Source organism: Festucalex cinctus, chromosome 11 (assembly GCF_051991245.1).
Source record: "Festucalex cinctus isolate MCC-2025b chromosome 11, RoL_Fcin_1.0, whole genome shotgun sequence".
NCBI classification, from domain to species: Eukaryota; Metazoa; Chordata; class Actinopteri; order Syngnathiformes; family Syngnathidae; genus Festucalex; species Festucalex cinctus.
Genome location: NC_135421.1, coordinates 17,391,671 through 17,417,328, shown reverse-complemented (window position 1 = coordinate 17,417,328; position 25,658 = coordinate 17,391,671). Strand labels below are relative to the sequence as shown.

The following is a 25,658-nucleotide window of genomic DNA, read 5'->3' as shown; positions in this document are numbered from 1 at the left end:
TTCTTCAAAAGTTTTCCAGCTGTTAAATTATAAGAGTATCACATTTTCTTCATTGTTGTGCAGGTGAGCAGACTGGAGGGACAGGTGAGCCGCTACAAGTCTGCGGCTGAAAATACAGAAAAGGTAGAGGACGAGCTCAAAGCGGAAAAGAGGAAGCTGCAGCGAGAGGTACGGTGTTTATTACAGATATTTCACATCTTAGACATGTTCTTTTTTTCGTAGTTCAGACATTCAGTTCCAGTTCTTTATATATTGTAAATTGACCCTTGAAATCAAGACATTATCAAATATTTTCAGAGCGAGCAAGAGCAATGGATTTTCTTTTAATCAAACTTTTAATCACCTCACAAATACATAATCGTCCCCAAATATGTGCATGGAATGAACCTACAGCCCTCGCTTTCTGTAGGTATAAAAATCAGGATTAAAGAGGATTTGACATTAGGTAATATTCACAAAAACTAGATTTGAGCTTGAAATACTACTAATTTGTCCTCTTCTTTCAAATTTAGTCTCACACAAAATACTGTGCAGCCATCTATTGGCTGACAATAGAATTGCACCCAAAATAAACTGGAGGCAGAAGCAAAATAGTCAAAAATGGCCACACCTAAAATTGGTGAGTTAGCAAGAATCCACAATGGAGAATTTTTACTGTTAAAAAATGACATGGGTTTTATATCCAAACTGTTAAAAAGATTTATGTTGATTTTAATAGTATCAAAAAAAAAAAATCCACGTTGCTGTTTTAACTATACAGTGAGTTCAGAACCACACTGAGCCACCTGCCCTTTCTCTGTTAGTTGCGGTCGGCACTGGACAAGGTGGACGAGCTGGAGTCCAACAACAGTCACCTCAATAAACGACTGGAGAAGATGAAGTCCAACCGCGGCATGGCCCAGACGCCGTAGCGAATACTGCAAATGCTTGTGTGCCATCTCTCGTTGTGTCCGGTAAGAAGCCGGGAAGAAGCTGCTTTTTTTTGAGCGGAAGCTCCACATGAAAAGCAACGACGGTGAAGTCGCTCGCCTCCCAGACGCTCTCCTTGCCTTTTTGTTCACCGTCGCGTCGCAATCGACTTTTCTCAAGTGAATGAGTGAGTGTGTGTGCTTTCTGTGTTGTCTTTGTAAATGAAAGTGCACATTTCCGAGTGTTTTTTTTTCTTTTTCTTTTTTTCTCACTCTGCAATTCAACGCCAAACTATTTAGACGATACTGAAGAAATGTGACAACTGGGACTCAAAGCGGTGAAGATGTCAGACACTGGGGCAGGTGCTGCTTCACTGTTTACACACACACAAAAAAGCTTTAATTATGAACATGTCATACAAAACGAGTTATCTTTGTGCAATAAAGTGTCAAAACTTTTGCTGCAATTTTCTCGCCTTTATTTTATCAAAACCCAAGAAGCTTGTCTGTCGTCTTAAAATGCGGGTCTAATGTGGACTTTTTTTTTTTTTTCTCCTGTGTTCCCTCAAACAATTTATTAGCATCCTAAGGTGTTTACACACACATATATATATATATATATATATATATAATTTTATTTTTATTTTTTTAAATAAATATATATTTAAAAATGCAGCAACCCTGACACTGCAAGGCTCAAGTTTATCTCATTGCAAAAATGCAACAGGAAGTCAGACATTTTTGTTTGAAGCAGCAAATTACTGGGCGCATACTTTGACCAATCACAAGCATGCTTATTATACCAAACTGTCAAGTTGGGGTTTTTTTTGTTTTTTTTTGTGCTGCTTTTGAACATCTAGTGACGTTTCACTGCCACGTGATGATGTAAAAACAATAAATAAATAAAAAATATCACTCGGAGGCCGTCTGCGGGCTCCCTGGGCCGTCGCAGAACGTCCGCTCGCGGATTCGCTGGATCATGCGGCGGCCGTAAAAGTCTCGGTGGTCCGGCGGCAGTTGATCGAGACAGCGCAGCGCCCTCTCCAGGACTTGGAGGGCGCGGCCCGCCGCCACGGGGTCTTTGTTGCCGTACGGGTCCTTTTTGTCGTAGCCGTCGGCCGGCAGCTGGCGCCAGAAAACGTTGACGCCCACGCCGAACTGTAGCGCCAGTGTGTTGTGGAACCACAGGGCTGAAAAAATGGACACACACAAAAAGAATAATTATTTATTATAAAGGCTGCAGCTGACCCGAAACCCGAGTGAGGTGAGGACAAGCTGTGTTTTATACCAGGAATGAAGAGCAGATCTCCAGGCTCCAGCACACATTCGTATCTCACTGCCTTCACAAACTCCGGATACAAGTTCACGTCTGGTGAGTCAATTTCTAAGACTTCAGATTTGTCACCTAAGAAAAAGGGAGAACGAGAACAAAACGATATCAGATATTCTTGTTGATTTTTTGTTTTAATGCAAAACAAAATGGAGCCTGTAATGTTCCCCAACATAGCTGCTCCAAACCAAAATGGCAGACGTGCGGTTTCATTTTAGGGATGGGTCTTTTAACTTTGAAATCAAGCAATGCCCACCTGTCTGATTGGAGTTCATTTGGGAAAACAAATACTTTGTAGGAGTTAAATCCAAATATATTGAAAATAACATTTACTACAATTTAACTGTACTTAGTTATTGTTTTTTTTCCCACATTACCACGTCTGGAGAAATTGCGTGGGAATGCTGAAAGCTGAATTCTAATAGCTGAGTGCTAAGATTGAATGCATGTGGAATGCTTATGAAGTAAATTGAGAGATATATTATGAAATTATAACCTCCTGGTTACTGGACAATGCACTTTACCAACTGTGCCACCGAGCAGAAATGATGATAAGTTATATGTATGGAAGTGGGCGTGGAAAGTGATACTTTACATTGAAAATTAATTGGGAAAAGTTTGTATTAAACATTTAATTGTGTAAATACTGTAAGTAATGTGGAATCAGATGAAATTTACCCCGGGAGGGGTAAATTTTTGAAGCTAGTTGAAATTTGAACAGTATAAATTGGAAGTATTATGTAGGAGGTATGTGGCAAAAAAAGTGTGGAGAATAAAAATCACTAACGTGGGAATGCTTCAGCATTCCCACAATGATCTAGTGCTGTGGTTCTCAACCTTTTCCCAGTGACGTACCTCTGTGAAATGTTTTTTTTCATCTAAGTACCCCCTAAGCACCGCAAAGCATTTCTGATTGCGGGAAAAAAAAAAAGCAAAAAAAAACCAAAACAAAAAAACTTAAAACCGAGTGCTGTGCCATCATTGTCTGATTTATTCATCTTTGTACAGTAACTATTTGTATTTATGTGGTCTCTTAAATTAAACTCTTTGGAAATAAAAAAGATGTAACTAAAAAAAGAATATAATTATAAAAGGTTTGTGCACATACAAATTAATAACATTGAATAAAGTGCCATCTTTGGGGATCAGAGTAAAAAATAACTGAATTTTAAATCAAGTTTAAGTGATTGACATGACATGACAAGTTGGGTTGAACCATTCTGTTATGGGGGAGAGGCTGTTTTTTTTTTTTTTAAGACACTGAAATTGAAAATAGCATACTGAATATAAAAATTCATTTGAGAACCACTTATCTCGAGCAATGGAAATCATCGCATAGTATCGTTGGCGTACTTGCCTGTCAAATAGAGGTGCAATGCATCCTGTGGGCTGTAGAGGACCACTCTCTTCCTCCCAGTTACCTGAGCCAGAATGTTATCCATCACCTGGAAAGTTTGAGGGGCTATAATCTTTAATTAAACCGCAAAGACTAACTTTCCCCGCCCGGGGCTGCCGCACTCACGTCGTAGTGCGTCCACAGCTGCAGCCGGCGGGAGCTGATGCGGAACACGCTGGAGAAGAATTGACCGGGCTCAAAGAAGTTTGGGATGTGAAAGTCCTCAGCTAGCTCGGGGAACTGTTTATGCAGGTCAGCTGGTTCCTGGGGAAGGAGGACAAAAGGCAGAACGAGGCACATCACATCACTTCTTGAGATCTAAGGAAACGTTAAAGATTTTTTTTTTCTGGGTACCTTTCGGACGTCTTCTCCCAGGGACCGAAGGTAATAGCTCTCGTCCTGGAATGAAATTTAATATTTTAGAAAGTGCGTGTTTGTCATGTCACATGACAAGCATGTATCCCTATGTACCTCACACAAGAAGAAATCTGCGTGTTTCTCCTCAGACGTCCTCTTCACAAACTCGTCAAACGGAAGAGTCCTGCCGCCCACATTGAGGCATCTTGACGACTTTTGACAATTGTGCTTCAGTTGTTGTTATAAGGTAATGAAGATAAAGCTAACCTGTACACAAAGTTTTTTTGAAGAAAGTTCATCTGTGGCACGCTGGAAACGTGGACCTTCACCTCCTTGCCGCCTCCCTTCTGGGCAAGATAGTCCACGGTCCATTTCTCCACGCAGGGACCCAGACGCACTCCTCGCAGCACGGCAGGTTTACGCTGAGGTGGGGGATCAATGTTTAACAGTTCAGCTTTTATTCTTTATTGTATGTGTTTAACACTTACGTTATTATTTAAATGCTACGTTAGTGTATTGCAGGAAGAAATGTCATGATTAACCGATCAATAAAGTGACAACTATTTTGATGATCGATTCATCGTTCAAAGTTCAAAAAATTGTCCAAATACTCTGATTTCAGCCTTTCGACAGTAAATATCTGATCTTTGCAGCATATCTTTTGTGTTTAATCAAAATGACCTAGTTGAACATGAATCAGCCTCAAAAGTAAATCCCCAAACTAGTCAGTTTAAAAAAAAAAAAAAAAAAAGAAAGAAAAAAAGACTGGTGAATACATCACTCCCTCTCGTGTGATATTGTTTAATATGGTACTTTAAATTAAAATCTGATCACCTGATGCGCAAGCAGCATAATGACTGGAACATTACCTGTGGATATATCTCTCGGAGAAAAACATCCCTGTTCACCTCAGTAAACACTGGAATCGATATTTTCTTCTGAGTAGCCATTTGAACATAAGTCAAGCTTATTTACATAGCCCTTAATCACACAAGAGTCTCAAAGGGCTTCACGTGCCCACAGTTGACAAATATTAACGGCATCCCTTGATCGAACCACAAGACCGCAAGTAAAAACTAAAATAAATAAATAAATAAATGTAACAAAAGTTATGTACAAATGATTTGCGTCACATTTGTAATGTTCCGACGGCAACAACAGTTCCTCCAATTGGTCTGCCAACAACAAATTTCCTCATTCTATAAAAACGTGCTGAGTGGTGAACCATAAAATTTCGCTTGCACCCGCGCTTACATGAATTCAAGTTTTTAAATTAAGTAGCTTTATCAATGTGTTTGTCGACCGATAAATCTAAACATTAAAAAATAAATAACATGCGGAATATAAAAAAAGACGGACAGGAAAGTTGATGTCTCATTCTGAATATTCTGGCAGAAACAACAAGCGACAAAAAGGATCCTCTGCTTCATAGCGGACTTTATAATTATCTATAAAATCAGAATTAATTAATATTGATACGAATACAATTTATATATTCGAACAAATGTCTATACTTGCCATGCCAACCGATAAAAGCCATTATTTGAAAACAATAACTGGGCGAAACAAATTGACGGACCGGAAATCCGCGGAAACAAGATGGCGCTCTTCATATTAAGAAATTGCTCTAAATTGACGCCTTTACGCGGCTTTAGTCGCGTTTCAACCCACGAAAGAGTCCACCTCAAGCGGTGTATAAAATCCCAATTATGTGTCCTACCTCCCGCCGCTGCCGCCGGGGTTGGAGAAGCGGTGGCGCTGCGGTCGTACAGTTCCCAACGCGGCCAACGAAAACCCCATCAGAAGGTGATGGTCGTTAGTATCCCGAACCCGTTAATTTGGCTCCGAACGCGGGTCTACTTTTTCCTCATCAGAACCTATTTTGATTCCGAGTTCAACATAGAGGACTTTACGGAAGGGGCTAAACAGGTTCGTATAATTTTATTAAAGCTCTGAGTCTTGATTATTGTATGTGTCTCATGACCACCATGACGTCACACATAAGTCCAATGGCAATGTGATTTGATTTAATTAGGACAAGGGAAAAACAAGTGGGGGGGGTTGAGTTAAATGTTAGAGAATGTCAGACGAAAACTTGCTGATTTATTTTGTGTTCAGTTCATTAAGTCAGTCATAGTCACTGTCAGTCAGTCATATTCCATCTGGTACCTGTTATAATATTATGCAAAGGGTTATTATCGTTTTCCTATGTGTTTTTTTGTTGACAGGCTTTCTGCCATGTTTCTAAGCTGCTGTCCCAGTGTCAGTTTGCTGCTCTCGAGGGGCTCGTGGCCGGTGACGTAAGTATGAAGCAACACAGCAAGAACCCTACTTATTTGGGATGTCAGACCTGACAATTTTACTGTAGAAGCATATATTAAAAGAGGAGGAAAGGGCTACATTAATGCTAAGAAATCGTGTAAAACGACTACGACTTGTATTAACTTGTGGAAATTGGCATAGATGTTAGTTATTATAACACTGTGTTTTACTTTGTGGTCTTTTGTTTAATGTACTGTATAGCACTAGTTTGTATGCAGTGATAGTTGTTTAAAAGGTGGTCTCTTTTTGCATTTTTGGGTCAGTTAATCGGAAAGCTGGAGGAGAAGTGCAACCTTCTCCCGCCGCACTACAAGACGGCACTCTCCGCCCGACCCGATGAGCTCATGTACAGCATGCCGGGCGACGTGGGAATCTACTACGACAACAATGGTCAGCACGCAAACAATGATTCTCCTCCTATGATTTTCAGCTTCTGTCGAAACCACAATATCTGAATACAAAGGCAAATATGTTTTTTTTTTTTTTTTTTTTTAAAGCTTTTAAAGGGATACTTGACTAATTGGGCCATTTTCAGCAGTGAAAACTTAATATTTTCTCCAGAATGAATTTGGTAACTTCATTATTTTTCATGTACAATTAATACCTTTCAAAACATTTTTTTGCGCTTGCTGTCGACTGTGCTGAGGAAGTAGGTAACGACCAAATCAACCATGGCTCACCTGTTTTTCTGGGTTTGGTCAGTAAACTGAGCCATGATTGGTCGTTACCTACTTCCTCAGCACAGGTGATATCATTAGTCGACAGCAAGTAGAAAAATAGCTTTTTAAAGGTATTAATTGTACGTTAAAAATAATAAAGTTACCACATTAATTATAGACAAAATATTAACCTTTTACTGCTGAAAATGCCTCAATGAGTTATGCATCCCTTGAATATGACTAACTGCTTATGCAGTGGTAGTATCTCAAGTTTCAATAACCCTGACTTAAGAAATAAACTACTTGTATGTTCTCTAAATTCTGCAATATTCATGATTCTAAATGCTAGATTACAATATATTGTTTATCTTACGTACGTGTTACCATGTGTCCACCAGGGAGAAGATTTGTGAGTATTTTGATGCGTTTCTGGTACCTGACCAACGCACGTCTGCCCGACGACACTCTGGAGGGGACTCGTATCTTCCAGATAGCCATCACAGGAGGGGGTGAAGCGGAACGCAAAAGGCTGCTCACCGCTAACTATGAGTGAGTGTCAACAACAATGATGCGTTATGTTCCACACCCACCTGCTTGCTACTCCACTGTACATGACTTATTTTTGTTTGACTTCCCACTGTACATTTTACAGATTTCAGAGGGAGTTTACCAAAGGGGTGGAGTCAGACTGGACCATTACGCGGATAGAGCACTCCAAGCTTTTAGATTGAGGCACAATGAAAGAAAATTCTGTGGAAACGCCTACAAAAAAAAAAAAAAAAAAGCTGAACTTTAATGAATTACTCCAAAATACACTGCGGACTGTCTGCAGGATTTTGACTGGGAACATGTTCTACGAGAATGTGCATATTATGTAGTTTCCATTTCCACCTGTAAAATAAACGTTTTAATTTAACTTTTAAGAAATGTGTGTCTTGACACACAGTCAATTTTGTTGGCCCTTATGTCAAGGTTTTTTTTTGTTTTTTTGTTTGTTTGTTTTTTTAGGATAAGTGATGATTTTTCATACCTGTTCTAGAAGTGTGTTTATATGTGATTTCCATTTCCACCCATAAAATCATAGCCAGCATTGTGAAATATCAAGATGCTAGTTGACACATTGTGTAGAGATTGTGCATTTCAGTTGGTTCAACTGTTGAATCTCGTGACTGACTCAAGATAGCTCTCTCACCAAAAAAAAAAAAAACTCATTGGTTGATTCAGTTTAATCAAGAGTCAAGTTTGCAGAAGGCAATTATGAAATGAATTGGGTACTGACTTACGTTCGCAGGCTCGTGTGAAACACTGCAAACTAACTCCGGTGATTCAGTCAAACTCAGCAACTGCCTCCGGTTATCGCACTCACATGTAACACAGAAAATAGAGATGATCAAGTTGGATCACATTACTGACTGACCCGACTCACCAGAAACTCATTAGATGATTCATTTGAATCAGCCGGTTCTCTTGGAAATTTGCAGCGAGTTGAATCAGGTGTTGACTCATCAGTCAATTTCATTTCTTTTGTTTAAAATAATAAATAACTGGTTAAACAAACTGGTTTGTGGCTGGTCTATTATTTACACACGCTATGATGATGATTAAATATCATCAGTGGTCGTGGTATGGACTGTAGACAAGTATACCAAATCACTTTAGGGGACGAGTCATTTTACTTTGACAAAAAAAAAAAAAAAAATGTTTCGGGCTTAGAGGTATGTTTCCTTAATAGAAACAGTATTTTTTGTAATTGTTTTTATTGTGAAATACTGTAATTATATGGGAGTAAAAAAAATATTGTTTATGTGTGAACGAGTGGCTTCAACTTAGGTTGTCGTTTTATGAACTTAAGTGTATTGACATGATTGTTTGCGGGCAGATCATTTGACACACCCAATATGGCGGACGCGTTTACGTATATCAGCAACGGACCTACCCAGAGAGAGGTTTGACTTCGATGTCGTTGAAAATGACAACGACAAAACACGCTTTTCTGATTTCCTTTTTTTAAGGTAAGTATTTTATCACTATAGAACATTTTAGAACATTTTCTAACGTTTATTTGCCTCTGTCACATACACACATACAAAAAATAAAATAAAAAATGCGAGACATCGCTGTTCATAACTGCAAAAATTAGTACTAGCGCCACTAATAGCACCGGAGGTCTCCGCGATAGAAAATAACTTCAAAACTTTTTTCTTTTTTTTAATGTCCGTATCCCGTATAGTAGTACTACATTTAATATCTTAACGTGTTTAGTGGCTTCATCGACGATAAAATAAAAACAAAACAACAGTAAAACGTCGCTCCGCGGATGTGTATCACAACTGTGCGTGAGAACATGGGCAGGTTTCCAAGTAAAGTGTATAACGAGAAGACTTCCTGAATATAACCTGCACAGAAAACGAAACTCAAAAGAGAAACGTGCACATGGTGAATGACGCTGAAAGGGAGAGCAGCTCAGGTAATTACGAGCACACAACAGCTACTTATCTGGATGGCAAGTTCATTCTTGCATTTATTTTATGATTATTATTATTATTTTTAAACAGAACACGGCAGTTTTCACTCAGGTGTGCAGAATGAGCCAGTGGAAGCAAATTCAGCAGCTGGAGATGAGACTCCTGGAGCAAGTCGACTATTTATATGATGATAATTTTCCAATGGACATCAGGCAGGGTCTAGCCATTTGGCTTGAGGATCAGGATTGGTGAGTAGAGAGAAACAAATGTTTTATGTTTTGTATAAAACAAAGCAGTAGTGTGTATTTCTTTTTCAAGAAATAAACTATGGGAGAAATGCCATGAATCTTGGAGGAAAAAAAAGTTGTACAGTATGTCTTTAAGAAGAAGTTGTAATATTTCTGGGGAGTGGGGGGAATCAGTCAGGAATAAGGGGTATTTAAAAAAAAAATTATATTCTGTTTAGCAGGTCATATACATATTCTTTATGGAGTGCCCCTGGTGAACCTTTTTGTTGGTTATGCAGTGTGCTTTAAGTCAATCAGATTTTCCCAACCATAGACGGCAAACAATTTTTCTCCCGAGTGTGCAATCCTATCCCTGACCCAGATATAAAACCCTGTAAATGAAAATCTCACTTTTCAATTTGTCAAAGTTTGCCTTATCCTGAGTGGTGGAGCAGTTTTGTGTTCTACCATTTATTGTTTTTGACACACCGTATATCCCGCAACATTAAAACGTTACGAGGACGTGTCTGTCTTTGCAGGGATACGGCCAGCGCCGACGACTCCGTGGCGGCGGTGCTCTTCTCCAACCTGTTGTCCCAGCTGGAGCTGGCGCTGTCTCAGGAGCAAAACTTCCTGCAGAGACACAACATGAAGATCATACAGCAGCAGTTACAGGTAAGGCCGCTTTAACGTTTGTGGGCGGAGACTTAAGCGCAAAAGGAAGTGAAGCTTAGTTTTGTTCTTGAATATGTCATTGAGCGTTTGTTTGCCTTGTTGCCTTTGCTGCCACCTGAGACAAAAACAAACTGGTTCTACTCTGAGTTATACACTATATGAGTCATGCCCTCAGTTATCATCAGATGTGTTGTTACATCGGTTTTTCAGGAACAGCAATTACTCTCTGTTTAGGGTGTGTTAATTATCTCGAAGTGTTGTAAACTGAAACAGAATAATGTTAATGGCATTTCACTTGTATGACACATTTCCTCATAAAGCACTTCACATTCGCCGACTGATGGCACAACATCAGCAGCTTCAGTATCTTGCTCAAAGACACGTCGACAGTGTCAAGGGTCGGGGATTGAACCCATAACCTCTGGATTGGAAGACAACCACTCTATCAATGAGCCATGTTGCTCCCATGCTGATAATATAATCATTAACTCCATTGCTAACCATTTTAATTAATATTTATTTAGTGAATTGATGATTGAATTATGCAGTATTAGATTTTTTCCCCATTCAAAATCTACATTAATTTTTCAATTATATAACGAAGAAAATATAAACATATTAAAAAAAATAAAAAATGTTTTTTTTCCTTAAAAATGTGCAACTTTCCAAAAAGTTTTCTCTTGCCAGCCCCCCCCCCCCAAAAAAAATTGTAAGAAAACATGTTTTAGAAAAAACAAAAAAAACAAAAAACGTTTTCACTCATCTCATCTTTATCCAAAGAAATGTATAACTTGACTTTTTTTTGAAAATTATGCAACTCTTTTCCTTATTACTGAACAATATATTTAGATCAAATTTATACTTCTCTCTTTCTTTCTTTTTTTTTTTTTTTTTAGTAAATATGAGACTTTTCTTTTAGGAAATAAATATGAAAAGTAAATGAAAATATTTAATTATAATTCTAACAATAATAATACAAATATTTATAATAAATATTTATGAATAGAAATAATATTTTATATTATTAAATAAATATATTATATAATACATAAGAAAGTACAGTATCTATATTTGGAAAAATGTATTATTTTTTTTTGTTCTATTTTCTTTTTTTTTCCTTTGATGACTAAACATGCAGTCAAATATTTTGACAATGAACAAACCGTACAAGAGTGTTAAAAAAAAAAAAAAGCGGTTTGCAGCTGTTGTGGTCGACATCTGCAAAAAGCGAGTCACATACTATATTATAGATGAAAAAGACCACAAAAAGATTTTGTACGTATCTCAGAGGTGAGAATGAGAATGCATTCAAACCTGGGACGGGAAGTTTGCACTCAGGTCTGCAAACGTTAAGACTTATTATTATTATTATTTTTTTCTTTTCACCAAGTTCGATTTCACCAGTGACTTAAGCTCCTCTGCTGTCTGACTCGACAGATGAAATATGCCAGCAACCCGGTGGCTATTGCCAGAGTGATCTCCAACTGCCTGAAAGAAGAACGACGGATCCTCTCCGTTGCTTGCATGCAGCAGCAGGTTTGTGTGTGCAATTTCTCCGCCGTCATCCCCGGACTCGAACCGTATTAGTGTTTTGAACAGGTACCACTGGAGAAATCACTGGAAAATTTGGTGACCCTTGAGAGGCAAAAGAACATGGACCACAGAATCGGGATGATCTGGACAAATGTGCAGGTACCGACAGTTATAACATGCCATGAATTACTGAACTGTGTCTCCTATCAAAATGAAGCCAAACTGAATTTTTGCGCAGATGGTGGACCAAGGAGTCAAATACATCGAGAACATGCAGGATGATTTTGATTTCCGCTACAAGACCCTGCAGTCTCGAGGTCGGGCGTGCTCTCGAAAAAGCAGAAGAGAGCGAGGCTTCCTACTGTGCTCGTACCAATGTGTTGTGTTGATGTGTTGCAGATCCTTCAGAGAGGAACTCTGAGTTCATGAAACAGGAAGTAACGAGACTACAAGAAATACTCAACAGACTTGACTTCAAACGGAAGGTACAGTATTTGGACAAATGTTGTCATAAACACTTAAACCATTGGAAGCCCATTCCCACCAGTAAAAATAAATAAATAAATAAAAAATAAGAATTAATAATGATTTGTTTATTTATTTATTTATTGTTATTGTTTTTTTTCTGTCAGAAGCCATTTTCCACCAGTGGCTTTTTATTTTATTTTTTAAATTTCCAACAGTGTTTTTTTTTTTTTTTTTTTTTTTTTTTTTTTTTTAATGTCAGAAGTCATTGTTATCCGACCGTGTGGCTTTTTATTTTATTTTTTAAATTTCCACGTTTTTTTTTCTTTTTTAATGACAGAAGCCGTTTTACACGAGTGGCTTTTTATTTTATTTTTTAAATTTCCAACAGTGTTTTTTTTTTTTTTAATGTCAAAAGTCATTGTTATCCGACCGTGTGGCTTTTTATTTTATTTTTTAAATTTCCACGTTTTTTTTTCTTTTTTTAATGACAGAAGCCGTTTTGCCATTTCATTTCCACCAGTGCATTTTTAATTTATTTTTTAAATTTCCACCAGTGTTTTTTTTTTTTTTTGTCAGAAGCCATTGTTATTCCACAGTGTGGCTTTTTATTTATTTATTTATTTATTTATTTTTTCCGCCAGTGTTTTTTGTTTTTTTGTTTTTTGTTTTTTTAATGTCAGAAGCCCTTTTCCACCAGTGGCTTTTTATTTTATTTTTGAAATTTTTGTCAGTATTTTTATTTTATTTTTTTTAAATGTCAGAAGCGTGTTTCAGCCAATGGAAAAAAAAAATACTGTTCGACGCCCTTTTCCTCCTGTGGTTGGGAATAGCGTCATAAACTTGTTTCTGGCAGTGGATTATTTTTTTTTAAATGTTAGAATCCCATTTTCGCCAGTTGTTTATTTATGTATTTATTTATTTGTTTGTTTGTTTTTTATTTTATTTCAAAAGCCTGTTTCCCCCAGTGTTTGTTTATTTTTTTTAAATAGCTCATTATCCAACAGAGTCAGAAATGAAAACGTACAAATATGTGGCGCGAATGACCCATTTTCAATGTATAAGTCGACCCTAGTGAGGATAAGCGGATCGGAAAATGGATGGTTGGAAGTTGATAGCATTGATTAAACTGAGCAAAAAGAAGTTTAACAACAAAAACGACTGAAAACGTTTTTTTTAGTTTAAGTTTCCAGCAGGAGCGTTAATTTCATTCCTGTTTCCCTAAGGATATTTTGTCCAAGATGGTCGTCGTCATCCAGGAGATTGACGACCTGATGAATTCTCAGCTCAACGCCGAGCTTCACGACTGGAAACGCAGACAGCAAATGGCCGCCATCGGGAGTCCGACACTCACCGGCCTCGACCAGCTGCAGAATTGGTAATTGAGACGGATGGGAACGAAATGCTTGTAGTACGATCGTATCAAGCGGAGGCGACGCAGATATTTTATAGCTAATGTGCCACATAGTAAAACTTAACTCATTTGTTCCCCAAAACGTATAAATACGTTCTATTTTAAATGTTTTTTAGTGTTCCAAAGATGTATTTATACGTTTTTAATGTTTTTTTTTTTTTATGCTAGAGCATACAAAAGGCTTTAATGCAGCCTCTCAACTGCAAAGAACAGTTGACAAAATGGTACGTATTACACAAACGGCCAGCAGGTGGCAGCAGAACAAAGGAACTCAATTACTCACAATGTTTCCGGTTCGGTTTGAGACGTGTGGGCTGCATCAAAAATACTTGTGCTTCCGACTTTGTGCCCCTCGGTTGCGTGTTCGCAACCCAGACCGGAAACAAACTGATGTGCGAAATCACGTCCCGCCTCTTCCGTGGCATATACCCCATTCTAAATAGATTTGTGAATAATGATGAAACTTAGCTATCTTCTAATGCTAATTGCTGAAAGACGGAAACAGATAGAAATCATTTCTGACTCTGTTGGATAATGAGCTATTTAAAAAAAATAAACAAACACTTTTTTTTTTTTTTTTTTTTTTTCTCCCTGATGAAAGTTGAGACTCTAATCTTTCTTTTGGTAGGTTCCATGTTTTGATAGCAATACAACACAATCTTCTGTGGGCCTTGCAAAATCAGTCAAAATCCAGTAAAAAAGCCGGGAGTGCTTCAGTGAAAATGGCTGCGAGTGAATGAGTTAATAAAAATCCTGGGACAGCTTTATGGCAGTAGACATGAACCCTATCATCGAGAATGCATTTTGCCAGTTAAAGAGAATGTAATCCCATGTATTTCTCCCGCGCTGGTTCAGGTTCACGCTGACAGCGCAGAGTCTGTTCCAGGTGAAGCGGCAGCTGGACAAGCTCGGAGAGCTGGTCTTGAAAGTCACCTACGAGAGCGACCCCATCCCCATGCAGAAGCCGCAGATGGAGGAGCGCGTGAAGTATCTCATCTATCACATCATCAAGAGGTGCGCTCAGCCACTCAAACTCAAAAGTTAACGATTTGAATCATTCGAATGTTGTGTCTGTGGCGCGTCCCTCAGCTCATTCGTGGTGGAGAAGCAGCCCTGCATGTTGACACATCCGCAGAAACCTCTCGTCATCAAGACCAACGTGCAATTCGCCACTAAAGTCAGGTGAGTTGCCGGTTTGCTCTGAGAAGGAGATTGGAAATGAGCCGCCCTGATGTTCCTGAAAACGCAGCAATTTTTGAAAGTGTGCATGGTGATGAAGTGTGTAAATATTGTACAGACGACCCAAACATTACCCCATTTTAAAACTCATTCAGCAGAAAAAAAAAAAATACTCACAACACCAGTTTGACCTATTACAGTAACAGGAAATTTGGTGGTTATCACAACACGATGCATGACAAACTCAAGTTTAGTCATTTTGGTTTGAATTAGCACCGTGCAGAACTTGACAAAACTCACAACGCCCCCATGGAAAATTTGAATAAAATTAACACCTGACAGCAATTTTATTAGTCAACATATATATTTGGGTGGACATGTCTAAGCATAAACAAGGCGTGTGATAATTTCTCAAGCCATGCCTGAAGTTAAACAGAAAATTGTTCATTGTTTTGTAGCTGTTCTTGTTGTTACTGTTTTCAGAAGGAAAATTAGAAAAAACAATGATAAGAACAAACAAAGCTAACGTGTGCTTCTGTTAAAGGGATACTTCACTTATTTAGCCCCATTATAGCAATAAAAAGTTAATATTTTGTCTATAATGAATTTTATACTTTCATTATTTTTCACTTATAAATAGTACCTTTAAAAACACATTTTGCAACTTGCTGTTGACTGAAAATGACATCGCAAGGGCTCAGGTAACCAATCACAGCTCACCTGTTTTCTAGGTTGGGCCATGTGACATTCACAAGCTGAGCTGTGATTGGTTACCTGAGCCCTTGTGATGTCATTTTCAGTCAACAGCAAGTTGCAAAATGTGTTTTTAAAGGTACTAATTGTACATGAAAAATAATGAAAATATCAAATTTATTATAGGCAAAATATTGATGTTTGACTGCCAAAAATGGCTAAATAAGTAAAGTATCCGTTTAAAGGGGTTAATTTGTGCAATAATTATGAAATTGAACTGAAAAAAAAATGTGAATCAATTACTCTTTAAAAAGAAGTTTAAAAAGATAATGATAGAAAAATATGTAAATCAGGTATAAATGTAAATAAATTTGTGTGAAAATTTATATGTGTATGTACTCATTTTGTGCATGTATGGGCATGTGTGCCTGCATATGTTCAATACTCGTTTGGGAATTTATTGTATTGTATACGTAGGGCTTTTTTTTGACTGATCATCAAGAAATTTAGTGGACATTTCTGTCGTAACAGGATGAACGAAAAAATCTCAAAGACCCATGCTTGACATTAAGCAGGAAGTCGGCCATTTTGGTTTGAAAGCAAATTCCAGGATGAAATCCTACTCGGTAATAAAGCATCAGAGCATTTCTAAATTGTGAAGCTGTTTACTGCATGCAGCCTGGCTTCAAAGTGGATTTGGTGATTGTGAGGGTCCGTCCATCAGCTGTATTTACTGTGTCCCTACAAAATTGATATGTTGATGCATCTTTCTCATCACTTAGGCTCCTGGTTAAACTTCCAGCAGTTGATTATCAGATCAAAGTGAAAACTACATTTGACAAGTGAGTAGTTTTTCTTCTTCTATGCTTGTGTTTGATCGTTGCAACACAACAACCTCCTTCTGAAAACTGTTTTTTTTTTTATGTGTGTATTTAGGGAACTCCCTCCTGGCAGAGTGTGAGTACAGAAAAACCTCAACACAGGATGTTCTGCTGTTGTTTGCAGAGTACAAGGAAGTTAGCAAGAAATGTTAATTTTAAAGCGAGACTATGATATTTCCGTTCATGGAAGTATAAGCCTGCCTCATTTGCTTACAGTACACAACAATTAAGGATACATTTGACTTCTTTTAGGAGCCGCCAGTTTTTCATTGTGACCAATACCAGCAAAGTCATGGATATTGAGGACTACTCCAACGGTTGCCTTTCAGTGGAATTTAAACACGGGGTATGTTTTTATGTGAAATAGTTACAGTACATTGTAGCTTAGTTGCCATTTATGTCATATCGAGGCACATTTGTGTTGACATTGAACTTTTTACAACAGCTGAAGGAGAAGAAATACGGCAATTCCACTAAAGGCAATGAGGTAATCGCGAATATTTTACTGATCAAAAAAATATTTCTTTCTGTTTGTCTGTCTACCGTCCCTCGATACCCTCGAGAGCAAGGGGTGGGCAAACTCGGTCCTGCAGGTTTCCCTCTTCCAACACAGCTGATTCCAATAAACGGAGTCATTATCAGGTTCATGCAGCGCTTCATATATCAGCTGTGTTAGAGAAGGGAAACCTCCAAAACCAGCAGGACTCTCGGACCTCGAGGGCCGAGTTTTGCCCATCACTTATTCATAGCAGGGGTGGCTAAGTCGGGTCCTCGAGAGCCCATATCTAGCCTGTTTTCCATGTTTCTCTCCACTAACACACCTGATTCATGATCGAGATCGTTATCAGGCTTCTGCAATGCTTGATGACGAGCTGATCATTAGATTCAGCTGCGTTGAAGGAGGGAGACACGGAAAACAGGCTGGATAGGGGCTCTCCAGGACCGGACTTGGGCACCGCTGCTTTAGAACATACAAAAACAAATCATTGCTGATGGGCAGAATCCTCCCAGCTCCAAAATCACTACTTTTAAAGACAAATGGAGGAGGAAAAAAAAAACACCCTATACAGCACATGTGTAAAGATCCGGTCCTCGAGGGCCTAAGTCCTGCATGTTTTCGAGGTTTCACTACTCCAACACACCTGATTCAATGATCAGGGTCATTATCAGGCACCTGCAGAGCTTGCTGATGAGCTTAAATATGAATCAGCTCCCTCTCAGGCCCTCGAAAACCGGACTTTGACACCACTGCTATGCACTATTGCTAGCATATACTATTGCACACAAACATGGACCCAATATCATATTCTACCACTAATTTAATACGACGTAACGTTAAAGAAATCTAACCTATGTGTCATCCAAATGCAACAAAATTGTTTGACAAAAAATGAGCGCAAAAAGCAATGGTGGACAAAACAGCAGAAGAGAAGACACTTTAGAACTAAAATAAAAATCACAATAACAATTAGCGCTAATCTTTGATTTGAGCCGAACCGCCAAATAATGGACGTCTCATTCTGATGTTTACATTCCAGAGTCTGCTTCCTGTCACCGAAGAACTTCACTGTCTCAGTTTTGAGGCACACTTTACAATGCAGGGCCTGAATATTGATTTGGAGGTAAGTGTCAACGTTTATGAACGCAAATACGTTGTGCTAATGTCCCGTCAATGCTTCCAGACGTGCTCCCTGCCACTGGTGGTCATTTCCAACGTGTGCCAGATGCCGGCCGCCTGGGCCTCCGTCATGTGGTACAACCTTTTGAACCACGAGCACAAGGTCAGCAATTCTATTTCAAATGCACGATATGCAATTGATACTGCATATTGACAAAGTGGGCAAACTCTCGTGCGCGTGCAGAATTTGGCCTTCTTCAGCAACCCGCTGCGAGCCACGTGGGCTCAGCTGTCGGAGGTCCTCAGCTGGCAATTCTCCACCGACTCCATTCAAGGACTCAGCAAGGAACAGCTCAAGATGTTGGGCGAAAAACTGCTTGGTAGGATTGGCCTGAAAGTGGTGGAGATTTTTGGCACGTTTTCGCCATTTGCCACCTGACCACTTTGTTTTTGTTTGTTTCAAATGTTTCTAGGTCAACGCTTCAGCAGTAGTGACCAAATTAGCTGGTCCAGGTTTTCAAAGGTAAGTCTAAAATTGTCTTGCTCTTCTGATCAGAATCAGAAAGGGACTGATTATCGTGTGTCTCTAATAGATTATCCTTAGAAATATGTTGGGTTGGTTAAGAGCAGTTATAATTTTGCCAGTGAAAACTTTTCGTCATATGTTTCGTCACGAAAATGTTTTTTTTTTTTCCAGACAGAAATGATATGAAAACTAATAGGGGTGTTAAAAAAAAATCGATTCGGCGATATATCGCGATACTACATCGCGCGATTCTCGAATCGATTCAATAATCGGCAGAATCGATTTTTTTTTTTTTTTTTTTTTTTTTTTTTTTTTAGGATTCACACCTTGAGCATGGAAGAATGTTATATGAACGGCACATTAAGCCTTAATATTTTTATTTTAATGCTGTTCAAATGTGAAACAGATTGCAAACTGTTTGTGTACAGTGGCTCACGGTTATAAGCCTCAAGTTTTAGATAAATATATTCATACAAATCTTACAGTGTACATGTACAAATTTACTGATAGTATTTTCTAAATTTGAATGGAAAAAAATCGCAACAATCGACTTATAAATTCGTATCGGGATTAATCGGTATCGAATCGTGACCATTCGTATCGGGATTAATCGGTATCGAATCGAATCGTGACCTGTGAATCGTGATACGAATCGAATCGTCAGGTACTAGGCAATTCACACCCCTAAAAACTAATATAGAAAGCCATTCCTTGAGATGATAACGATAACTAAAATTGACTGACAATTTTGCCAATGACTAAAACGAAAATGAAAACAACACAGTGACGAAAATTCACAAATGCCAACCAGAATGAAATGCGGGTTGGAGAAAAGAACCACTCAAGAAAGTGTTCAGTCAGTGTTCACTGTGCTTTATTTCATGTTCAAACATGTTTACATTCATCGTGCAGCTGTAAGATTAATCCCAAGCAATTATTAACTTTTTTTTTAATTCTTTTTTGTTACCCTATGCTTTACTGTACAAAAAAAATTGTTTTATGTACAGCACTTTGTATACAGCAATGCCTGTTCTTAAAGTACTTTATAAATAGAGTTCAGTTGAGTTTCTAAGTTGATTATTATTGTCAGTTCAACATGTTTCATTGAAACAATTAATAAAGACACCGTTCCGGTGTATTAAATGTGTCTTGTGTGTTAAACTACAGTTATAAATAGGTGTTATCATTTTCTAAATAAAAGTTGAAATGTATGCTGAAGGAAAATTTCGACTAAACTGTCAATTTAGTCTAATACAATTGCTTCTTTTTTTTTTGTCGACTAAAATTGGTTTAATTAAAACTAAAATACAATCAGATGATGAAATTTTTACTAAACTTAATTCATTTTAGTCAAAAGACTATAAAACTAAGTCAGAATTTCTAAGAGTGATTTCTTTCCCCCCTGCCCAGTCTTTTTGGATCCAAATTAATTGTTGCAGTTTTGATGAGGTTGCATTAATGGCAGCGTTTGTGTGTACTGGAGGGTCAACTGTAGTCATTTAGACGATGGGTACTCATTAGGCGGACAATGTAAGTAGCAACACACAAGTTGTTCAAATTACTTGTTGCACCAGAAGGCATTATTATCATGTGACGTTTGAAAGTTACCATGTATGGATCAATAAATTAGCTACTTCTGTTTTTTTTGTGTTATTTTTTTGCTTTTGGAAGACGAGCACAACAAGGAAAGCGCTAGTGTTAATTCTGTATTTTTTTATTTTATTTTATTTTTTATAAATATGTTTCTCTCATTTGTTCTCCAGGAGAATATTCCAGGCAAGCAATTCAGTTTCTGGATATGGCTGGACTCCATCCTGGAGTTGATCAGGAAGCATTTGCTGCCCGTTTGGAATGAAAAGTGAGTTGGCGGCTCGGTTCGGTCTCACTTTGCACCATTTTCAAGCTTACGATCACCTTTTAAACCGAGTAACTTTCAACTCAATTGAATTAAGCTTTTTCCCCCTATTTAATTGGTCTCTCATTGTCCATTTTGTGTTCAATTTAAATATTAGGCTCCACTGTACAACAAAACAAGGACATTGATGGTTTAACCTTCTTTTAATGATACGACTCAGCTTTCCGTAAAAAAATAAACAAACTAGGGGTGTCAAAAAGAGTACGTTAATTTCAAATTCCTTTTACGCCACAAATTTTTTTTAACGCGCGATTAATGACCACCCCATACTTGGAAAGCATTTAAAAATGTGCAGCATTTCACAAGTTAGATAGCTTTTAATATGAAAAGAAAAATGCACTGAGCATTCACCGTCTTACAAATGCAATTATGCCATCTAGTGGCAGAAAAATGTCAACGATATATTGACGATATATCATGATATTGCCGTTATCGTGACATGCCTCCTTATCATGTGTCCTGTTTTGATACACATTTCATGATAATATGTGACGCTAGTGTTCGGAAGCTGCACTTTTTCTAACATCCCTTCGGTACACTACTGAGAGATTTCACCCAAAATGAGCAATTCAAACTAAAACGTCTAACTTTCTGTTTTGTTTGGAGCATTAGGTCCTTGAGTCTTTTTCATGTGAACTGTTGTTGACAGTTTGTTGTCAGGGCTTATTTTTAATTTTTTTCTAACTTTTTCCCGGGACACTTGATGTACCTAAAATGGCTGCTTCAAACCAAAATGGCGTACTTTCTGTTGAATTTTAATGATGGTTCCTTGAGACATATACACCGGAATTGGTGAAACGGGCAAATCTTTCTGCCACGGGGGGGAACTACTCAAGAACCCTGTTTTTGTTGTTGTTGTTGTTGTTGTTTGTTATTCTTTCCCCTAGCTACATCATGGGTTTTGTGAGCAAAGAGATGGAGCGCGCTCTGTTGCGCGAGAAAGAGTCGGGCACATTCCTCCTGCGCTTCAGCGAGAGCCATCTTGGAGGGATCACCTTCACTTGGGTGCAGCACAGTGACAACGGTGACCACCCTGAACAAGACTAAGCAAGCTTTGATTTAACTGTTGTAACATCTTTTTTTTTTTTTTTTTTTTTTTTTTTTTTTTTTTTAATAACAACAGGAGAGCCGACGTTCAACTCGGTGGAGCCGTACACCAAAAGCCGCCTGAACGCGCTCCACTTTCCCGACATCATCCGGGACTACAAGATGATCTCGGACGGGGTGGTCCCGAAAAACCCGCTCAAGTTCCTCTATCCCGACATCCCGAAAGACGAGGCATTCGGGCAGCTTTACAACAATCTGCCAAGCAAAGGTGCCAGCTACAAATCCTTTCATGTTGTTTTTTTTTTTTTTTTTCCCCTCAAGACTTTTGCTTGATGTTAATCAATTTGCAATTTCTTTTTGTTGTTCTCAATTTTCTAGTTTATCCTTACATACCATCCACGCTGATCCCCTGCTCTGAAATGCGGTGAGTTCATAACACATTCAAATATATTTTAATCCTCTTGTTATGTTGCGGGTCAAATTGACCCATTTCATCATCAAAAAGTAATAAAATCTTTTTTTTTCGGTCATTCAGGACAATTCTGATTTTCCTCACTTTTAATCTAATAAACAACAAATAAAGGTTTCATTTATTCAAAAATAATTCCAGTGCAAAATGTTCAAGACAACAATAATGTATACAGATTCTAAATCAGTTTGAACATCAACATTACATTCGTAGTTAGAAAAATTACAGCTCACAGTAGCACAACATGAACAACAGCTCTTAAAGGGTTACTTGACTCATTGAACCATTTTCAGCAGTTTAAAGTTAATATTTTGTCCAGAACTAATTTGATAACGTCATTGTTTTTTAAGTACAATTAATACCTTTAAAAAGTATTTTTTCTACTTGCTGTCGACTGATGATGACATCACCTGTGCTGAGGAAGTAGGTAACGACCAATCATAGCTCACCTGTTTTCTGGGTTTGATCAGTAAACTGAGCCATGATTGGTCATTTTCTACTTCCTCAGCACAGGTGATGTCATCATCAGTCGACAGCAAGTAGGAAAAACTACTTTTTAAAGGTACTTATTGTACTGAAAAATAATGACGTTACCACATTAATTCTAGACAAAATTTTTACTGCTGAAAATGGCTCAATGAGTCAAGTATCCCTTTAATAATCCAGAAGACATTTCGTTTTCACGATTTAGCAAAATTTTCGCTTTTCAAAATGACAATTAACGGAATGAATTTGATTTATTTGTTTAACATATAAAATTAATTAGGTTGTCAACAAATATAGACAAAAAAGAACCTCACAAAAGAAAATTCGGTTAATTGTCATTTTGTGGAAGGTTGATATTTCTTGGGTCAATCTGACCCGCAGTGTCATCAAGTGGACACTTTGTTGGATGCAAGAAGACAGAAAGCCCCTAGTAGGGACCATGGTTATTCTAGTGAACTAAAGCTAATGAAAAAACTAAAACTAACTATGTTAATGAACTAAAATAAAAACAAAAATGCTCTTTAAAAAAAATGAAAACTCACTGAAACTACATTTTATGTTTACAAAACTAGCTAAAACTAACTGTAATTAGAGTAAAAATGTTCTTCGTTTTAGTCTCTGGCAATTAATTTAATGCACGAACCCTTTGGGATTATTTTAAATGTGATTTGAAGTAGATTGATTTTGATATTAACCGGAATAAGGACATTGGAAAGTGTGTCACACAGAAGTGACTTCGTCTAGCAGCAGCCAATAGAAAAGCACCTTCAGATGACGTTGCTCCCATGGTGTTTTTTTTTTTTTTTAAATATTGCACACAAGTAATATGCATTTTTTTTAAACTAAAACTAATAATAAAACATAAACTAAACTAAAACGAAGAATTTATTAAATAACTAAAACTAATACAAACTAACAGAACCACCCTGAAAATGAATGAAAACGAACTCAACTTAAAAAAACAAAACTCAAAACGAAATAAAAACTAACAAAAATGAAAAATTCCAAAGTTATTATAACCCTGATTGTATATTATGCTTTTTTAAAAATATTTCTATCTCTTTCCGTTTTGCAGCAATTAGCATTAGAATATAGCTAAGTTTTGTCATTAATCACATTCCTGGTGAAAACACTGGCAAAAAGAGCTTGCTGCAACATGGCCCTGGTTGATCTCTTATACTCTGCTGCCACCTGCTGGCCGTTTGTGTAATAACTACCATTTCTTCAACCGTTCTTTGCAGTTGAGAGGCTGCATCAAAGCCTTCTGTATGCTCTAGCATAAAAAACAACAACAACAACAAAAAACGTATAAATAGGTCTTTGGGACACTTAGAACATTTAAAATAGAACGTATTATTACATTTTTGGGAGCAAATTAGTTACTATATGATGAATGATAAAATACAAAAATAGCAAAATCGTTCTTCGCCAAAATCTCCCATCTTTGCCAAGTGCAGTTGCAGATGTAAATTTAAACAGCACAAAAATTCATAGTAACGCAAGAATAAGGGTCATATTTATAAAAGAAAAAAAAAAGAATCAACAATATGAATAAGGTTAAGATAGGCCTACCGATAATGTATCCGTTTGTCTCCTGCAGCAATTCGAACGTGAGGCCCCCGTCGCCTCCGTGCGATTCGCCCGAGCCTCCGATGACCCCGGGAGAGTTTGACATGCTCAACCAGTCGCTCTGCTTCGTCATGGATGTTGTGAGTTTTCCAATGTTCTCAGTTCAAAAGGCAAAATCCACATTCGCATCTGTTTTTTGAATCTTAGTTTTAGTTTTTTCATTACTTTTGGTTAACTAAAATAACCTTGGTCACGCTTAAACATGATGATGCTGTTTATTTTCCAGATGAATTCTCCATATTCAGACTAAAGCTGGATTCCAGTCAAAGAAAGTCGACTCCTGGAATCGGATGCCAGCCAATAAAATCCGCTCATGTAATAGTTGGCTATGCATTTGACTTGTGTTTATATTTTGGATTGAAGTAAATTGCATAATTTGGTGTGTTGCAATGGGTAAATAAAGACGTACACAGAATTCAGTAAGTTTATAAAGATTTATTACAGCTCGTTGTGCCCTAGTGGGTCTGTTAAGAAATCATCAAACACAAATACACCACCACGTATGTGCCGCTTTTCAGAATATAATTGACAACCTCACTAAAAAGTGTTGTTTTTGCCTATAAATGCTATAAGATAGCAGCAAAGTCTGACTCAAACTCTTTACCTCACATAAAACCTCCTTGAAACCAGATGGCGCCATCTGCATAACATTGTATCCTGTTAACATTAATGAAAATTTTAAAAAAAAGAAAGAAAGAAAGAAATATAGATCAACTTACAAGAAAGAATAATTTGCATGTTTGTTTGTTTTATCTGTCAAAGAAAAGTTTTGAAGTGCATCAGTTTGCCATAAATAAAAATAAATAAATGAGTGTGCCACTGCCACCTACAGCAGTTCTATTAACGTATTGTGTCATTCTCTACAGCAAATTAACAACTGGATGAACCAAAATCTCCTTCAGCTAAACAAAAACAAAACGGAGCTCATTGTTTTCGGCAATAAAGAAAAGAGAATTGCAGTTAAAAAAAAACAGCTTGAGTCACTGTCTTTAAAAACTAAAGACCAAGTTCGAAATCTTGGGACTCCTAATAGACTCAGACCTTCAGCAATCATATTAAATTCATCACTAAAACACCCTTTTACCAGCTGAAAAACATATCCAGACTAAAGGACTGCATGCTTCAAGCAGACCAAGCTTATCCATGCTTTTATCCCCAGTAGACTCGATTATTCTAACGGTCTTCTGACTGGACTCTCTCAAAAGAACATGAGACAATTGCAGCTCATTCAGAACGCTGCAGCTCGAGTTCAGACCAAAACAAAGAGATCAGAACATATTACTCCAGTACTTAAGGATTTACACTGGCTCCCAGACAGCTGTAGAATCGATTTTAAAGTTCTGCTACTCGTCTATAAATCACTAAATGGTTTGGGTCCTGAATATATCCAAGAAATGCTGATTGAGTACAAACCCAGCAGGGCTCTGAGATCGACAGACTTGGGCCAACGAGTGGAACCCAGAG

At 37.7% G+C, this 25,658-nt stretch overlaps 4 protein-coding genes across 6 annotated transcripts in view; 3 read left to right on the top strand and 1 right to left on the bottom strand.

The window, feature by feature from the left end:
- lrrfip1a (leucine rich repeat (in FLII) interacting protein 1a) overlaps nt 1-1,375 on the top strand; it is a 34,812-nt gene extending 33,437 nt beyond the window's left edge. Inside the window, exons 25-26 of the mRNA XM_077537624.1 lie at nt 64-168; nt 804-1,375. Coding sequence (XP_077393750.1) covers nt 64-168; nt 804-911 — 213 coding nt within the window. The 3' untranslated portion in view covers nt 912-1,375. The remainder of the gene's footprint in view (nt 1-63; nt 169-803) is intronic.
- tyw5 (tRNA-yW synthesizing protein 5) lies at nt 164-5,306 on the bottom strand. 3 transcript variants are annotated; one of them, XM_077536958.1, is made up of 8 exons: nt 4,861-5,306; nt 4,259-4,413; nt 4,106-4,175; nt 3,989-4,033; nt 3,761-3,898; nt 3,596-3,659; nt 2,197-2,313; nt 164-2,098 (listed from the first exon to the last, which is right to left on the bottom strand). In XM_077536958.1, exons 1-8 carry the CDS (start codon nt 4,939-4,941, stop codon nt 1,821-1,823), a joined length of 948 nt encoding a protein of 315 aa, XP_077393084.1. In that variant the 5' UTR covers nt 4,942-5,306; the 3' UTR covers nt 164-1,820. The 3 variants fall into 3 exon arrangements, with proteins under 3 accessions (XP_077393084.1, XP_077393083.1, XP_077393085.1); XM_077536957.1 differs by having other exon boundaries at nt 3,596-3,683; nt 4,861-5,296; XM_077536959.1 differs by having other exon boundaries at nt 3,596-3,683; nt 4,826-4,912.
- On the top strand, nt 5,222-7,903 carry maip1 (matrix AAA peptidase interacting protein 1). Its single transcript, XM_077536960.1, has 5 exons — nt 5,222-5,920; nt 6,220-6,291; nt 6,577-6,703; nt 7,371-7,521; nt 7,625-7,903. The coding sequence occupies exons 1-5, from the start codon at nt 5,591-5,593 to the stop codon at nt 7,701-7,703; spliced, it is 759 nt and encodes a 252-aa protein (XP_077393086.1). The 5' UTR covers nt 5,222-5,590; the 3' UTR covers nt 7,704-7,903.
- Nucleotides 7,904-9,035: 1,132 nt separating this feature from the next.
- stat4 (signal transducer and activator of transcription 4) overlaps nt 9,036-25,658 on the top strand; it is a 31,110-nt gene continuing 14,487 nt past the window's right edge. Inside the window, exons 1-23 of the mRNA XM_077537622.1 lie at nt 9,036-9,439; nt 9,528-9,685; nt 10,204-10,339; nt 11,777-11,875; nt 11,939-12,031; nt 12,111-12,189; nt 12,272-12,357; nt 13,564-13,715; nt 14,607-14,765; nt 14,841-14,933; nt 16,406-16,465; nt 16,560-16,580; nt 16,757-16,850; nt 16,950-16,991; nt 18,043-18,126; nt 18,187-18,285; nt 18,367-18,502; nt 18,596-18,645; nt 20,412-20,506; nt 21,451-21,587; nt 21,687-21,878; nt 21,989-22,034; nt 24,166-24,274. Coding sequence (XP_077393748.1) covers nt 9,413-9,439; nt 9,528-9,685; nt 10,204-10,339; nt 11,777-11,875; nt 11,939-12,031; nt 12,111-12,189; nt 12,272-12,357; nt 13,564-13,715; nt 14,607-14,765; nt 14,841-14,933; nt 16,406-16,465; nt 16,560-16,580; nt 16,757-16,850; nt 16,950-16,991; nt 18,043-18,126; nt 18,187-18,285; nt 18,367-18,502; nt 18,596-18,645; nt 20,412-20,506; nt 21,451-21,587; nt 21,687-21,878; nt 21,989-22,034; nt 24,166-24,274 — 2,247 coding nt within the window. The 5' untranslated portion in view covers nt 9,036-9,412. The remainder of the gene's footprint in view (nt 9,440-9,527; nt 9,686-10,203; nt 10,340-11,776; nt 11,876-11,938; nt 12,032-12,110; nt 12,190-12,271; nt 12,358-13,563; nt 13,716-14,606; nt 14,766-14,840; nt 14,934-16,405; nt 16,466-16,559; nt 16,581-16,756; nt 16,851-16,949; nt 16,992-18,042; nt 18,127-18,186; nt 18,286-18,366; nt 18,503-18,595; nt 18,646-20,411; nt 20,507-21,450; nt 21,588-21,686; nt 21,879-21,988; nt 22,035-24,165; nt 24,275-25,658) is intronic.